Source organism: Martes martes (genome assembly GCF_963455335.1).
Source record: "Martes martes genome assembly, chromosome: 1".
Taxonomy (NCBI): Eukaryota; Metazoa; Chordata; class Mammalia; order Carnivora; family Mustelidae; genus Martes; species Martes martes.
This window is the reverse complement of record NC_137888.1, coordinates 160,031,649-160,049,842: the sequence shown is the minus strand read 5'-3', so window position 1 is coordinate 160,049,842 and position 18,194 is coordinate 160,031,649. Positions and strand designations below refer to the sequence as shown.

At 41.7% G+C, this 18,194-nt stretch overlaps 1 protein-coding gene across 6 annotated transcripts in view; it reads right to left on the bottom strand.

Moving 5' to 3' along the window:
• Positions 1 to 18,194, bottom strand: part of KBTBD12 (kelch repeat and BTB domain containing 12) — a 73,361-nt gene that overhangs the window by 27,958 nt on the left and 27,209 nt on the right. For 4 of the 6 annotated variants that reach the window (XM_080824136.1, XM_080824135.1, XM_080824137.1 and 1 more), the window contains one exon: positions 24 to 221. The exons of the other annotated variants lie outside the window; for them this stretch is intronic. In XM_080824136.1, the coding sequence (XP_080680262.1) occupies positions 24 to 221 (198 nt within the window). The remainder of the gene's footprint in view (positions 1 to 23; positions 222 to 18,194) is intronic. 6 annotated transcript variants of the gene reach the window in all.

Genomic DNA, 18,194 nt, shown 5'->3' with positions numbered 1-18,194 from the left:
AGCATTGGCAATGGGATCAATACCTGCTCCGTGGAATCCCCCGCAGACATAGAGCTTCCCATCCACGGCTCCTGCATTGGTAGAATTGGTTCGGAGGGACAGCAGGGGACTTGGCATAGGTGGGCCCTCTCTCCAGAAGTCCCCATCAGGGTTATAGATCTCCACCACGTCAAGGCACTTTCGGACCTGGCCCTTGTCTCGACCTACACAGCCAATTCCACCTACAGAGAACAGTACACGGCAGTGAGATGACCGAGAACCTCAGTGTCCCTGTGACCCGCAGCCCCTTCCACCTACACTCTGTATCACACATGACAGGCCTTTGACTCTTCTGTCTTGCCTGGCGCTCCTTCTCAGGTCATTTCTAAGCTATAGTGATGTCCCTTCTGTACTCCACAGCCCAGTTTAACATCACCTTTGTTTAGGGTGCTCTGTTTGTGCTTATGCACGAAACCGACTCCACTGCAGGCTTCATGTCCTACAGCGTCCAACGCTGGTTCACACCATGAACAACCCCGCTGGGGTCAGAATTTCAGGTTCGCTTGACTCTGACGTGGGTCTTTCCGACGATCCTTGCCGGCGATTTCACTGACCTGCCAGTAGGGGCGTCCTTTCTGTCCCTCATCGATGTGAACCTGTCTCTTCCTCTCCTCAGTTGCCGGGGCTTTTCCCCATTAGGGAAGCGCCATTCTTCGACAAATTTCAGGTTGGGGGTCAAAGAAAGGCTCCAAACCCAAATGCCCGGTGCCTCTTCCGTTTTCAGACGATACGGTTCATTCAACAGATACTGGTAATAAGTAAGAGTGGTGATGGCAGAGGACTTTGGAAGAAGGCTCTTTTTAAAAATTTTTATTTATTTATTTTCCCCCTCTTTGCTGACGGAGCCCAGCCTGTTTCCTGTCTCAGTGTGGATCCAGGGCGTGAGGCTAGCAATTCAGGAAGCTCTTAGCAGCTTTCTCTCTTATCCGACTGGATAAATAATTCAGCCCATTGCGGTGCCAAGTCTGAGCCGCAGCGTTTCCGAGGAGGGGAACACACTGGCCTCGGTTAACTGCAGGGCTCTGCTCTTCAGGGCCCTCTTCCAGGGTGGCGCTGTGGTAGCTGGAGGTTTCTTAGTCCAACAAAAAGTGGAATTTCTAGTTTGTGGGGCAAGACAGCTTCGAGAAGAGGACTTCTCCCCAGCAGCTAAACCTGGCCACTTCCCAACAGGTAAGAACGAGATGCTTTAGTTACCTGCTCCCCAAGACCCAGGAGAGATATTGCTAGGCTGGGTGATATTACAACCACTTCGGAAGACCTATGAACAAGGGGAAGCAAACAGGTTAAGTGCAAGTCACTGGGAGCCAGGCTGGGGCACGCCGAGCAACCAGGATCCTGAACATAACTTAGACGTTTCATTGAAGGTCCATTAGAAAAGCTTCCCCAACATCGTGCATATGAAGAATGGGCATTATTCTTTCGGTTTTTGAAATAATTAGAGCGCTTGCCATTTTTGTTTCTCTGTTACTGAGTGTATTTAATTATAACGTTCAGCCCTTCCTCCGCTCTTGGAAACATGTGCCCTTTCTGTTTGGTTGGCAGACAGCGCACACGCTCCCCTCGAGGGTGCCATGGCTGGCGGGGTATTGTCTCGGCTTCTGACCATTAACGCCTGAATGCGTTCTCCTTCTCACTTGGATGTAATCCCACCATCAAGTACACTTAGAGCATCACTCTAACAGCAGACTAATGAGCTTAAACTGAAGGTGAATCCTGATTAGATAAATAATCAAATATAAGTGTGATCTTTATTAATAAGTCAGCAGCAGCACTACAAGATAACTCTTTTGATGAGAGAAATCTAGGGTAGGATCAGTACATCTTCAGAATTTCAATGAGATACCTCCATATCTTTAATTTATATGCTACCAGAACCTCTCAGCCTGACTTCTCTGTATTCAAAACAGGCCAATGGATAGAAACTGTCTTTGCGAATCATGCCTAAAGGGACCTCGAATGCCAACTCTACCCCTCAGGGTTTTAGTGGTGGTGGGGGAGGGGAGGGAGGAAATGACAGGACGGTGCCTCCCTCCCCTCGTTTCTGTTTCTACAAAGAGGAAGACCCGCTCTTCTTGGGTTTGGCTGCTACAGATTTGTCCCCTTCTTTCCTCTTCTTTGCAGGCTCACACGCAAAGCCTGTCAGGGAGCTGGCTGAGGGCAGAGGTGAACCACCCGCCTAGGACTCCCTGTCCTCAGCACCCTGCCTACAGTGGCCCTGGCTCCCGGCGCTTGCCTGCTGAGCTGCCTTCAGGTGGCGGGCTTACTCTGTCCTTCCCTGGGCTGGATCCAAAAGAGGAAGGGGATTGTGTAATTGGTCTGACAAGCTCGCAAAGTTGCTTGCGTTGCCAAAGAAGCTTTTGAAACAAGCTTTAGTAAATATCTTTGCTGCCGTAGGCTCCCTTGTGACCCAGAAAAAGCAGGTAGGCTTTTGGGAACAGACAGATCTTGGTTCATATGCTTGTGTCCATTTCCTAACATGGGTCCCTTTGATCGCTCTAAGCCTCAACTTTCTCATCTGTAAATTAAGGATAATAATGTCATGTTCATAAGTTGTGGCAGAGATTAAGTGATTACATAACTGTAACAGGGTAGAAGGGCATTGCTCTGGGAATTTCTTTATTCTCATGTACTGCTTGTGAACAAAGTGATAGGCACCTAGCAAGCACTCGGTCATGTTAATTCTTTCTCCGGCATGTTCTAGAGTGTTGGGTAAATAAGCCAGTGTTCACCGAAGTGGCTGAAAGCTTACATTTGCTTACTCTGAATTTAACTATTTTCTAGGTCTACAGTTGATGGCTTACTGACTGTATGGTCAAATCTCTCTTAAAACTTTCCTCCATGGTTGGATAGAGACAATTCAAATGTCAAAGGGCTACCATTTAAATAGGCCAAGCGTTCACCTCAACCATTGGTTGGGAACGAAAGCTCCCTGACAAGATTTAGAGGAATTCATTTGTTGGTGAACATCTGAGAGAGGTAGACTCTGGCAGGTGACATCCTAAAGGCCAGGCAAGGATTTTGCAATCCGAGGCCTCCAGGAGGGAAGCTGGCCCACACATCTGAAAGGACAGACTACTTCCTGACTCGCACGTCAAAGACAATCTATTCACTGCTGATATGATGCCTGTGACCATTTGTTCTCACTGGAGTTGTCTGCTCTCTGAGCTTTTTCTACTCTCATTTTAGAGTTCCCAATGCGGAGCCCAAGACCCTAGAAGACAAAATCTTATACCTTTCTTAGTCTAACACAGGCGTCTCGGGTGTTTTTAGAAAAAAAGTCTTCGAGGACTGGGTTGCAAGCACGCTTCTCTGCCAGGTACAAAATTCTGGGTGATGCTGGTCTTGCTTATTGAGTGTGTCTTGGCTCACAGACCGTGGCTGGTCGTCCTCATTTGTGACAAGGCCTCGCTCTTCCCCTGCTAACCCTTTACCGTGCTTGGCCAATTTTTTTCCTCACCAGGCTAAGAAAACAATCAACCGTCTGCATTTGCTTTGATCTTCAAAACACAATACCATGAAAATCAAATGAAAGAGCTGAAAAGGAAGACCAAGTTCCATTTGTTAAAGCTTGATTTTGCTTGATTTTGGAGGGAAAATCAGCTGTTTGAAAGATCTCACGTTTCCACCAGAATAAGAAATACATTTCCAAGTGGAAATGTGGGTAGCGGGATAGTAAATTCTGGCACTGAGACTGTGGGTGCCAGATAAGCTGCAGTTGCAAAATTGCTGTCCCCCCTGATTCTGAATGGCCCCCGGTACTGGGTGTCGGTGGATTTCACTGTGTGAGTCAAATCTGGCCCCATCCTGTCAGTTCTTTCAAGCCCTGGACCTATCTTTCCCTTGTTCCTTCCCTGTTCCTCTTCACGAGCTTGTCCTGTAGGCCCTGGCAGGTCTGAAGGCTGAGCCGGTCTGGGGAGAACGAGGGAGAGCCTGGGAACGGTGGGTAGCAGCAAGCGTACCCGGTGACGTAGCGATGTCACAACAGGTCAGAGGGGACGAGGCTCAGCCTCAGATGAATAGCGCCACTGTCCAGCTTGGTTCAGCACCCTCCGTATCTCAGCCATCGCCCACTTCTGTTGGTTGCACCTCAACGCTTCTCCTGTCTATCCCTTCCTTGAAAGATACGCAAGCTTTCATGACCCAGACACTGCCTGGAGCTTCACCTTTCCTCCAGCGCACTCCACCGCCTTGTGCTGCAGGCATGCTGGGCTGCATGCTGTTCCCCAAACAGGTTACAGCTGTATAGCTCTTGGCCTTTGCTTGGGCTGGTCTCTGCCTAGAATGACCTCTTCTCTGCCTCCCCCACTTCATAACCTCCTACTTCTCTTTTAAGGCTCAGTTCAATAGTCACCACTAAGAAATCCTTCATGTCTAGGGGCACCTGGCTGGCTCAGTCTATATAGCATGTGATTCTTGATCTCCGCGTTGTGAGTTAGAGCCCCAAGCTGGGTGTAGAGATTACTTAAAAATAAAAAATAAAAATAAAAAAAAGAAGTCTTTCATGTCTCTCTACACAAAATTGGTCATTCCTTTCTTCGGCTCCCACTGTCTTTTGAACAGAAATCAGACTCTTATAAAATATACTGTTCTTTATTTAGGTTTGTCTTGCTATTAGTTTAGATTATAAGTCACGTGAGGACAGAATAGTGTCTAATTTATATCTGTATTCTCAACACTTTTTATAGATAGTTAAGAAAATAAAAATTTAACTAAATGTATAAAAGGATCAGCTCCTCACCCTCACCCCAGGTATCTTATCTTCTTATACTTTTTTCTTGTCAAAACAAAAAGTGATGACTGTCTTCCCAGAACGGGACAAGCCCTGAGTCCAGAGAGCTGAAAACTCACTTCTGGTCAGTTTATAAAGGTCATCTTCTTCAGGATCTAGGAATCTGGGTCCAGTCTGTTGTTGGGGTTGTCTCTTCCCCCAGGTTGGCCTGCCTAAAGAATCAGTCACTTCTCTTAACCTGGGCTGGACCTAATCTGACAGGACACAGGTCAACACTCTGCTAATACTTCTCTGAAGTGGCCTTGTGCGAACTAGTCACCGGATACAGTGCACAGCTGGAAAACGTGGATACACAGGATATGAATCCTTCTCTGAGCTGCTAAGTATAATGTCTTCTTTGTAAGGGATCTTAATAATATTTACTGACTATTAATCTTTGGCATATTTATCTGATATGTAAACAAAATGATTTGCAGGAAGTCATCATTTTGTGCTCATTTCCATATTTGCCCAAGAACTAATAGAGAAAGAGAGTGATAAAAAAAAATGATCACATCTATGAACTAGGATAAACTAGTTGAAGGTAACACATTCTACTCCTTTATGATGTTTTAATATATGTTTTAAAAATACATTCTACTCCTTCATGATGTTTTAAAACATTTATTATGTTATCTCTGGCTTAGTGAGTTGAGGCTGCCAGATGTAATTAAAGATTTTCTTAAGGATTCAGGAGTAACCATATGACCTGTTGTCATTAATATGCCACAGATATGGAATAGTTGACTCTATACCTCAGGCTTCACGAGAACAGACCTAAGATTTACTTTCTTGAACAAATCCTTGCCATTGGTGTAGCTTTTAGCAATTTATCTCTTTTCGTAGAAAAAAAGCATAGAACGTATAGTTGCACAATCCTTTGGCTATGGAACACTATGCTTTTCTGAAGACATATGCAACTAAATCAGTGGCCAAGACAACCCTCTCCAAAGACACTTCTCGTTCATTTTCAGCACTGTTCCATCAGCGGCTTTCTCGTTGTAGGAGTTTCCAACTTTGACTTCAGGATAAGGAACACTTTAAACTTCTAATTAATTTTAAGCAGTGTATGTTTTGAATATTCCCCTTGTGTTTGTCCTAGATATCAGAAAATAACACGTTTAAGATTCTTTTGTCCTTAAGACACAGTCTACTGGGAAACCAAAGGCAAATATGAAACCATAAGTGATATAGCACTATAATATACATGGATTGAATAAAGCAGAATTTCTAACTAACGGTCATAATGAAATGTGGGACTGTCAACTCTCTGAACTTTTAGGGTATTGGTGATAAAAATTCCTAATAGCTAAGTTGCAATTTGGGAGCCACAGGCAAACTTTGGTCTCTTAGAGACTTATTTCGGGATTCCCTGTTGAGAGTGCCAGATAATCAAGGTTAAAATCCTTCATATGGGGTAACTGGGTGGCTTAGTTGGTTAAGTGTCCGACTCTTGATTTCGGCTCAGGTCATGATGTCAGGGTCATGAGAAGGAGCCCCGCATTGGGCTCTGTGCTCAGCAGGGAGTCTGCTTGAGATCCTCTCCCTTTCTGCTGCCTTTTCTCCTGCTGAGTCTCCCTCTCTGTCTTTCAAATACACAAATAAATCTTTTTAAGAATCCTTCATTGATTAACTGGAAATACATTCCATGGACACCCACAACAAAAAGATGATGAGGCTTCACTCCAGTTCAAAGTCCCCTCAGCTGATGAATCTTTAAATCCAAGCCTTTTCTCAGAGAAGGATGACACAAAGAATACCTTGTCTGACGTCTTTGGCCATTGTAAAAACACAGTGCCCTTTTTTTTTTTTTTCTTTTCTTTCTCTCTCTCTCTCTTTCTTTCTTTTCTTTTCTTTCTTCTTTTTTTTTTTTTTTTTTGTCCTGCATGAACTTAAGAAATGTCTATCTAAGTCCAGAACACTTCTGGGATTCAATCAGACCATACCCAATAGCCTGCTCTGATAACTTATGAATGCCGGAATACTTTTTTTTAAAAAGATTTTATTTATTTATTTGACAGAGAGAGTAAGCATGAGAGAGAGCATGTGCAGTAGGGAGGCAGAAGCAGACTCCCCGCTGAGCAGAGAGCCTGATGCGGGGCTCGATCCCAGGACCCTGAGATCATGACCTGAGCAGAAGGCAGACGGCCCCCAATGCCAGGATACTTTGACCGAATGAGCTTGCCATCCTCCTAGGGCACCTGACTACACTCTGCCCAGGGGAAGGGAGTTTGACTCATTCATCTCTGCATCTGTTCCACAAGCTGGCCCCGGGGCTGGCTTATGTCACACGTGCTGAGTAAATATTCTGGGCATGTGATCCCTCCTCCTCTTCACTGTTCTCACCATTATTTGTATTTCTCCAAATGTAGTGTCCTATGATTATTCACGCCAGAACTGCCTGAATGCTTCCTACAATTCAGATTCCTAAGTCCCACTCCAGAGCTCCTAGCTCAGAGTATGCTGAGCACGGGGGTCAGGGAGCTGCCATTTTAACAAACGGAGGTAATTTGAGAAACACTTATGTTAACTTTTAAAAAGGTGCTTAGAGAGTTTTATCCAAAGGAAGATAAAGGCAAAAGCTTACCATAATGAAACTTAACTTCTTTGATCTCATACAATCATTCAACCCTAGAGAGATCTTTGAAGTGCATTTACTCTAAGGACTGGAACCTTCAGGGTGACTTGCCCTGTGCCACCCGCAGTGGCTCTCCAGCTGGGAGGCAGACCGCAGTGTGACCCTTTCAATAAGCTAGTGAGGCCCAGAGCGGTCTCCTGGAGAAAGTGACACCAGTGGTTTGGGGCATCAGCTGTGCGAGAAGACTTTTGTTGGCTGGCTCCCCAGACAGGGAAGGGAAAAGTTCAACTTTTAAAAATTACCCACAATGCCTGTAACTCTGATTATCTTTGTGGCTTTTTAGGGGGTGGAAGAACAGGACAAACTGTAGAGATGAGAGAAGTCAGTTCAGTGAACCAGTATTGACCAAGGTCCTATCACAGAAGCCAGGCCCTGGGCTGGCTCTTGGAAGGGATGCAGACACGGAAGAGGCAAGGTCTCTTCCCGCAAGCCATCTGACTGTAGTGTGAGGAGGGTAATGACCTACCCAGAGCTGTGCAGGGAATCAGTGCCATTAACCCTCACTTAGTGGTCCCACAACTACCAAGGGCATTTTTTGCCAGGTGTTGAAGGATGTGTAGGAGTTAGTGAAATGGAGGTGGAGGCATTAAAAGCAGAGGCGGGAGAACAGCACAGGCACAGAGTGGAGGTGTGTTCAGGAAATGACTGTCAGTTCCCGTGGCTGGAATTTAGGTCTTGTGGGGTTGGGAGGGAAGAGGCTGGAGGAGACGAGGCTGCATAGGCAGGCTGCGGCCAGTTTGGGAAATGTCTGAACATTTCCTCAAATAGATGCTGGTGCTCACTTTCTGTATTGGATTTTCCTGACGCACCAAGCTGAAGCAACTTCTGAATGCAATTTGACTTTTTAAGAACACTTGCCAAAAATCCTTATTTATGAGTATCCATTGTCATTTCAGAAGCAAGCATAATTAATTCAAAAGCATAACTAATAGTAGGAGATCTAAAATGCTTGCTAGTTTATTTCACAATGGCTTTCTTTTTTTTTCAAAGAAAACCCCTGGTACCATATTTTAAATCAATTTTTTGTAATACAGACACTCAACAAGAGCTCACAGCTAGGGTTTCATGGGGTGAAGCCCAGAAGTTTTGATATTTCTCAGAAGTTTACTAATAGGAACCTGCATTTAATCATCTCCTACATTATTACTCTTAAAAATATAATTTTAAACCTTGAAATCAAGGAGTTAACATTTTCTCCCCGTAATAGGATATATTACCCTAAATTTTTTAGGCTGCCTGTTTAAGGACATTTTTTGGAAGACTAGGATATATTTGAGTTAAAGTAGCTTAACTGTTTCTTATAATGAGCCTTCATAGTACACATGACAAAAGATTTTTCTTAAAAAATAAAGCATTTAGAAGTGGAATGGCTTTCAACAGCACCATCTGGTCTCTTCCTAGAGAGTTTTGGTTGGTTCCACCATTAAGCCCACGGCCCACTCCCTTCCACGCATCCCAGTGAAAATGGCTGCACTCCTGAGAAAGTCCTCAAAAAAAAAAAAAAAAAAAAGCCAAAATGAAAATCAGCCAGTTTTAAATCCCTGGGTTTTCAATAGGGTGTCATTAACTCCTAAGGCTTCTATAGACTCTTGAAATTATTTTAGACTCTCCAGGAAGTTATGCAACAGAAGGGCCAACTATAGTGTGCAAAACTGATAAAATACACATGTAATGGAGTGAACAGTGGAGTCACTTACCCAAACAATACGTATTTTTATGTTAAGAAGGCAACTGAGAGATTTCCAGGAAAAACTATCCAATATCTGACAAATAGGCCTCTTGGCTAGTTTGCCATAATCCCAGGAGCTGTTTTCAACTAAGTTCAAGGTGTTATCTGTGGCAAGACACTTTTCAAAGACATTTCTGCAGAAACTTAAGACATGTTAACTGAAGCCAATATTCAAACATCTCGATAACTCTCATCAAACCTCTAGGTCGGCCGTGGCCACGGTGTCCAATGGTTCAAACAGAAAGAATACATTCCAGACAATATTTTCCAAGAGTCCCTCATGTGCAAACGTGCACCTGCTCTACACAGAAAAGCCATCTGTGTGAACGGGTAGGATGTCTTTGGTGCATATTTATAATGGGAGGGAATGAAAACAGTGGATCGGCTGAACATTTTCAAAGAGCTTTAGCAAGAGGGTAGAACTGGACACACAGTCACTGGGGATCTTACACTGAGCTTCTCCCCACCTTCTCCCCCACTCCCACCCTGCCCCAGAAGTATTTACTCTATGGGGCATCCTTAGACAGAGGAGACCATCAGAACAAGATTCTGTTATAACCACTGTCATGCTCTCCTTTGTGTAATTTTAGTCTTTACTCCTTTGATCATATTTTTTGTCCCTTTACTGGTGTACCAAGGGCTGATGACCATCCTAACTTTTTAATTTGCCTCTCCTAAGCGATTGCCTGTGCAGCTAGTATGCTATGGAGATATGTCAAGCTGATGTTACCAATAATGATGCAACACAAACATGAAAAAAATGTTCCTGTGCCCAGAGACGGGGATAACAATTTTCTTGAGATTGTTTAAAAAAAAAAAAAGAACAACCCAAAAAATATATACAGAGGTCCCCCCAAATGGTGTCATTTAGACCAAGTTCTTACATTGGTGCTTACACCATAACCTCATTGCAGTTTCAACCTCCCCCGGAAATGTGGCCTTAACTGGTCAGGAGAGATTTTTTAGTCCCTGCCCTGAGTCTGCACTTGGGTCCTCTCCAGCCCCCCTAGGAAAGATGAGGTCACCTGCATGATCAGACACCTTGCTTTTCCCCCTGGAAAGCAGCCTGGCCTAGAATAAGCCTCTCCTTTTTGCTAATAACTTTCTTGTCCCTACCCTCTGTCTGTAACAACCTTTCATTATGTACCAATCCTCAGAGTGCCTCTCCACTTGCTAGATGGGGTGCTGCCCGATTCATGAATCATTGAATAAAGCCAATTACATCTTCAGTTTTACTTGGGTGAATTTTGTTATTTAACAGGATGCAATAGTGACTGTTTATCATGAGCCCTAGAGACAAAATACCTCCAGCTCCAGTAAAGCCAATCACATCTCCATTGCAGTGTTCAAGTTCTTTCCTTCTGGGTAGGAGTCAGGCTCTTTGCCAACCCAGGACCGGGACCAATTAATTGTTCTATCAGTCTATTAGTTAGATCAGGTGTACGACCCTCTGGCGGGCTGTGTCTTCTTATAAAGAGTCTGAAGGGATAAAACCCTTCTCACGCCGATGGGACAGATTCCTAAGGATAACAATCCCATCCCCAGGTGCTGCTCAACTCAGGTGATCCTTGAAAATTTCTCCCTCGCTTTGGCGGATATAGAAAATAGTAAACAAACTATTGTTTACTATTAAAATTCCTTTGCCCAAATAGCTGTGGAAATTAGCATAACCTTTGGTTTTCTATTGCTAACCCAGAAGAGTCTGTGCTATTGCTGACACTTCATTTTGTACCTCGATTACCACAGAGGTGGTAGAACAACTTTCTATCCATGCAAAAAGAAGAAGCAAACTCTTAAGGAAGACTTAGGGAATCACTGGGCCTTGTTTTGATGATGCGACCTGGAAAAGTTGAGATCATGCCATGAGAACGTCCTCCACTCCCTTCTTGTATTCCTTTGTTATACTTATATATCACACAGCTTGATTTATTTTTCCAGAGTCTTAAGTCTACAGTGCCATGTAGACCATGTAGGCACTGTCCTAACAAATGTTTCAACAACTGATTTGAAGACAAAAGCAGGATGAACTCATGCCAAGCGACAAGCAAATTAAAAAATCAGACCCACATGTAAAACCTTGTCTTCAAAAAGAATCAGCAATAGTGGAGAGCACTGGACAGCCCCAGTAGTGTCTCCTGTTGCTTAGGTTAGTAAAAGACTAGAAAGGGGGAGAATGAGAATCTATCAAATTTCCACACTCCTAGCCAAAGCCTAGCTGTTCTGTGGCTAGAGTAACCAATCAGTATCAGAAGTGATTTTCAGCCTGATTAATCAATCAGTGACAACATGCTTCAGTTAATTAACATGCTTCTAGAACCAGTCAGTTAGGGGGAGCCACAGACTCTGGGTCAGCAGACCTGCTCAGTGACTCCTCAGCTACGACTGGCTAGACCCATCCCTGTCTCTATAATGAACACCAACCATACTTCTAATGCTGACAGCAACCCACTCCCACCTGTGTGACAAAGAGAATCCAAAATAAACTCCTGCCCACAACCCTGAGATTAGTAGTCAGCTCTGTTCAGTCGCGGTGTTTCTGACCAGTTAGCCATTCCTACACATAAGGAAGGAATATGCTCCGCTTTTTTTTGATTCCGGATACTAAGTGCTGGTCTCATCCTTGAACAGTGATAAATAATTGACATTTAACTGAGAAACAGACTAATTTACAATGCACTCAGAAATGAAGATATTAAAGCATGAAAGTAACTCAAGCTCATCTTCCTCTACCAAGCTTTGACTTACGTTGTCCCTGGTGCCAAGCATCTTTCTCCTTTTCCTTCTGCTGACTAAGTCCTACCTATAGAGTGAGTGACTTGACCCTCCATATGTCCCCACGGGTGTACTTAACTGTATGCACAACTGATCTGACTGTATCTTCTTCTGGTCCACCAGGTCCTTCTGGGCATATAGTGTGATTTCATTTCTAGATGCTCAGCACCCAGCCCAGAGTCTGACATATCATATGCCCAACAGGTATTTGTTGAACAACTCGAATTACAATATGATAAGAAAATACAGTATCTCTCCAATGGAAATTATTAGTCTATCTGATGTCAATGTTACGCAATTGAATCTTGCCTATTATTTAAAAAGGCTTACCTTCTACTGAATTATTTCTCCCCTTAATTCAGAAAGGCCAAATTTTGCTCGTTTTCATTCATCTAGTTCCTAAGAACTGTTTTCATTCCTAAGTCTCTTGATGCTGCTTCTTTCCCATTAGTCCAGGCTCTTTCTACCTGCTTCTTCCCACTTCCCTCACTATACAAATTATGAGTTTCTATACCATATTTTCTTTCCTTACTAAGTGTGTTTCTCCCTCCCCTTTACACATTTTTAGTTCAATGACATGTTTTATAATTTTAACTTTTTAAAAATTTTATTGTAGTAAGAACATTTAACATGTGATCTATTTTCTTAACACATTTAAGAATGTACAATACAGTATTGTTGACTCTAGATACAATGTTGTACAGTAGCTCTCTGTATTGTATCCATCTTGCTTAACTAAGACTTTACGCCCATTGATTAATAACCTCCATTTCCTCCTTCCCGAGACCCTGGCAACACCATTCTACTCTTGGATTCTGTGAATTTTACTATTATCGATATCTCAGATAAGTGAAATCATGCAGTTTTTGTCTTTCTGTGACTGGCTTATTTCACTTAGCACAATATCCTCAAGGTCCATCCATATTTTTGCATATTACAGAATTTCCTTCTTTTTTAAGGCTGAACAATAGTCCATTGCATGTACATGCTACATTTTATTTGTTCATCTGTCAATGAACACTTAGGTTGTTTCCATCCCCTGGCTATTATGAATAGTGCTTCCACGAACATGGGAGTGCTAATATCTCTTTGAGATCCTAATTTCAAATATTTGGATGAATATCCATATTTGGATAAAATCCCAGAATAAGTTTTGGGATTGCTGGATCATATGGTATTTTTTAATTTTTGATTTAAATCAATTAAATTACTTTAATTTATTTTTTATTTTTAAATTTCTTTTAATTTCTTTTTACTTTTTTTGGGAATCTCCATACTATTTTCCATAGTGACTACACTATTTTGCATTATTACTAACAGCGTGTAATGGTTCCAATTACTTCACATCCTGGCCAACACTTTTTCACATGCAAAAAATTGAAATTGAACCCTTATCTCACATCATATACACAAAAACCAACTTAAAATGGATTAAGGACTTAAGTATAAGACATGAAACTATAAAACTCTTAGACAAATACTTAGGAGAAGAACTTAGCGACATTGGTTTTACAGTGGTTTCATGGATATGACACCAAAAGCACAGGCAACAAAAACAAAAATAAACAAATGGGACTACATCAAACTATTGAGTTTCTGCGCAACAAAGCAAATAATTAGCAGGGTGAAAAGGCGTCCTGGAATAGGAGGAAATGTTTGCATACCATGTATCTGGTAAGGGGTTTGTAATTTCAATTTTTATACATATTGCCAATATTGTTATAAGTTCAGATAGCAATAAACAAAATTTAAAAACTACAAAAATAACGGAAATCACATTATATTCTTACCCAAACCCTATGGGTCAAACTATAAAGCCAATCCTTAAACGGGGAAGAAAGCAAGCATAGATAATAAAACTTGCATTTTACCCAAGCCATAATTTAGCTACTGCCCTGGCAAACCATTACAAAAGTTATTAGAGTCAGAGGGCAAAATTAGCTAAATTTGATTTTTTAGCTCCTTTCCTTTCTCTGGCTCACCATCCAGCTTGCACATCAACCGTATAGCAACTAAAATGCAGGTACTGGAAAGAAGTAGAGACCTCACTTGCTTCAGTCTCTAAAGAGTAATAATTTCTTTTTTTCTTTTTTTTTTTTTAAAGATTGTATTTATTTGACAGACAGAGATCACAAGTAAGCAGAGAAGTAGGCAGAGAGAGAGAGAGGAGGAAGCAGGCTCCCTGCTGAGCAGAGAGCCTGATGCGGGGCTTGATCCCAGGACCCTAGGATCATGACCTGAGCCGAAGGCAGAGGCTTTAACCCACTGAGCCACCCAGGCGCCCCAAAAGTGAGAATTTCTTAAGAGACCCAGTTAGAACTTTAACTTGAAACATGCAACCATTCTGTTTCTCAACTTGGATTTTGTGAGAAGACCCTACAGAGCCTGTTAAACAGGACTTAGAGATGAGATGTCATGATCTTGCCTAGAGTACGTGAGTTTCTGCTTTATCTCATTCTTCCAGTTATAAAAAAACATCACAGGACTTACGTGCTTACATAGTGGTAAACCAGATTTCCTAAGTCAGAGCCTATGGAGAGCGTCTAGCTTATGATTTTTGGCAAGAGACAAGGAAATAGTGAAACCCTAAAAGCCCTAATCTTGAAGGCAGAGAGTTGCAGGGTCAGCACCATCCAATATATAACTCAGCAGGGTTACTGACCCCCACCCTCAGCTGACTCAAGGTAGAGACAGAACCAGGTACTTTCCTAAGGGCCTCTGTAAACCCCTGATGATGGCTACTGCAGCAGTCTTAGTTGAATGGCAGGACCAAAATCAGTAACCTTGATGTAAGAAGGGTAGAAAGTAAGGCTCTGTTGTCAGATGACTGGTTCTGTTTCTGCTATGCCATTTAATACCTGTAAGCTTGAATAAGGTTCTTTCCCTTTTTTCCCTTTATAAAATGGTCAAACAAACATATCATAAAAAAAGAATTCCATCTAAAGAAATGAAGTACAGCAATCATTTTTCCACTTCTTGGTAACATGTAGTAGTAGGTATTGGCAGGCTAATGATCCTAACACAACTAGAAAAAAATGGGTAAAGAAAGTGGATAAGTTGAAAAAAAAATCACATTTTTAAAGATGTTAGGCCTTGAAAAAAATAAGGACTGGATGAGCTAAAATTCAGAGAAGAAAGAGCCCTTTCTGGGCCATTTTTTGTACCTGGGATATTTGCTTATTCTGGACCAAGGCAAAAAACTGGATTGGACACAGACAGGGGGACTCTAGTGAGGGGACAAGAAACCAGGGTGGGGTGCAGGGGGGAGTTGTGTGGGGCTGTTGTGACAGATTGAAAACTAGAGGATCTGCAAAGAGGAGCTTCCCACATGTGGCCAATCTTTTTTTTACTCAAAAATGCTGAGTTATAAAAGCAATCTGGGATTCTGGGCCAAATACTTTTAACGGTCAAAGGAATATCTCAGAATTGCATGGTATGTAGAAGACCAAACCCAACTAAAGTGAGGGGTCCTGCTGTAAAGGAGAGGTCTCCCCTTGAGATATTGTCAGGTCTTAAAGCTGTTCATGAAAGCTAAAGGGCAAAGCTAAAAGAAACTCTGAAGGGAAGAACTGAATCCCCACAATCTTAGGGGAGAGGACAGAGATCCATGAAGTGCTCAGTCCAAAGCCTGGAAGACCAGGGAACAGGGACCCACAACAGGTGAACTGAGTGTTACTAAAGCTTGACCCAGCCCTGGCCAGCTCAACCCCTGGTTGGATTTAGGTGACTAGTTCCTTGCTCTGTCTTACCAATGAAGGGCAGGGTCTTCTCTGGTGGAAGAACAGCACTGGAAACCTTTTTGGTGCCTTCCCATTGAGCATACAATGAAAAATTATCAGGCATGTGAGTAGGCAAGGGCCAATAAAAAGAAAAAAATAATAGGAGCAGACTCCTGAATTATTCAAATATTTGAACTAGTAGACCAATAAAATGACTCATTAATAATATAAAATAGAGGAAAAATGGACAAAGGGGAAAGAAAAAATTGAAGAAATTCACGTAAGAGTTGGAATCCATGAAAAAGAATAAGGTGGACATTCTGGAAACACACAAATCATATCTGAAAATAAGAACTCATAGGATAGTGAACAGAAGTCTGAACACCGTGGAAGATGGGATAAGTGAATCTGAAGATAGTCCCCCCAAAATATTCAATCTGAAGTATAGGAAGAAAAAAGTATGAATGGAGAGTCCGGATAAGATCATGGCCCACATCTAAAGTCAAACCTACAGCTAATTAGAGTTTCACAAAAGGAAAGAAGGGAGAGAATAAAGTAGAAGCAATATTCAGCAAGATAACAGCTGAAGATTTTCCCCAGACTGATAAAAACATCAATCTGTAAATTCCAAAAGCTCAGTGAACCACAAACAGAATGAAAACAAAGACATCACACTTAGGCAGATCTCAGTGAAATTGCAGAAAACAAAGGTAAAGAGAAAGTATTAAAGGAAATATTTCCGCCCAGTCTACAGTGTATCTTCAATTTCTTAACAATGTCTTTCAGAGAATGAAAGCTTTAAAGTATGATAAAGTTTAATATATCAATATTTTCTTTCATAGATTAAGGTTTTAGTGCCATATATAATAACTCACTGCATATCTCAAGGTCATGAAGATTTTCTTTATTACTCTGGAAGTTTTAAATTCTTGTGTTGTGCTTTCTTTCTTTCTTTCTTTCTTTCTTTCTTTCTTTCTTTCTTTCTTTCTTTTTTTGAGAGAGAGAGAGCATGTGTAAGTTGGGAGGTGTTGCAGAGGGAATGAGAGAGAGAAAGAATCTTATGCAGGCTTCATGTTCAGCCTGGAGCCCAATGCAGGGCTCGATCTCACAACCTTGAGATCATGAAATGAGCCAAAACCAAGAGTTGGACCCTTAACCAACTGAGCCACTGAGATACCCCACTGTTTTACATTTATATACATGATCTATTTTCAGTTAATTTTTGTGTAAGTGTGAAGTTTAGGCTGAAGTTCTTTTATTCTTTTACATATGACTGATTGTTCCAATTATCTTGATTGTATAGGATTTTAATTTATAGAGGTGGCCGAGTGAGGAGAGATCAATGACATTGAAATGAGAATAATTAGTTAGAATTCCTAAGAGAAGTGGGCATGCCATGCCACTAGGGGCCACAGGGAGAAGAAACAAGGTCAGTCAGGAGGCAGAGAGGGCAGAGGGAAAGCATGTATACAAGCTTTTTTTTACTACAGGGCAGGAAGTTGTAGGTGGAGATAGCCCCTATTTGGCAGGAAGAGAAACACGGATGTTAGGAACTGTGGTTGGAAATGATTTGTTATATCATTTTCAAACATCCACAAAACCCAGAAGGCAAGAGGGATGTAAACTTTGGCAGTTAGTTTGGTCCTGTGATCAATGGAAGCCAAATCTTAAATGACAGAAACTATGAAAGTCCATTAGAACACCAATGCTCTCTGTTGAAAGACTATCCTTTCTGCACTGAATTCCTTTTGCATCTTTGTCAAAACCCAACTGACCATACTTGTGTGGACCTATTTTTTGGGCTCTGTATTCTGTTTCATGGATTATCTACCTAACTTTGTGCAAATGTCACACTGTCTTCATTTTAGCTTTATAGAAACACCTTACAACCAGATAGTGTGATTCTTCCAACTTCATTCTTTTTCAAAATTGTTTTAACTACTCTAGTTTCTTTGTCTTCCCATATAAATTTTAGATGACATTGTCTACAGCTGCAAAAGAATTTGTGGCATTTTGATTATAGTTGATGGCGTTAAGATTATAGAACAATTTGGGGGAGAATTGACATTTTTACTTGCATCTTCCAATCCTCCTTGATTTCATCAGCATTTTGTAGGTTTAGCATATAGGTCCTATACATGTTTTGTTAGATTTATATATAAATATTCCATTTTGGGGGAGCAATTTCAAATTGATTTTTCAAATTTTTTTTGTACTTTGCCAAAGTATGGAAACAAGATTGATCTTTTGTATTCTTTGGCAACACTAAATCCATTAATTCTAAGAATTTAAGAAATAGATTCTTTGAGATTTTCTACACAGACGATTCTATGTAGATGTCATTTAAAACAGAATTCTAGTTCTTTTTCTTTGCCTTTTATTTCTTTTTCTTTCCTTATTGCATTAAGATTCCTAGTATGATGTTGAATAGTGACTGCGGACATTCTTGCCTTCTGCGTGAAGTTAGAGGGAAAGCATTCAATTTTCCCATTAAGAATAATGTTAACTGTAACTTTTTCATAGGTCCCC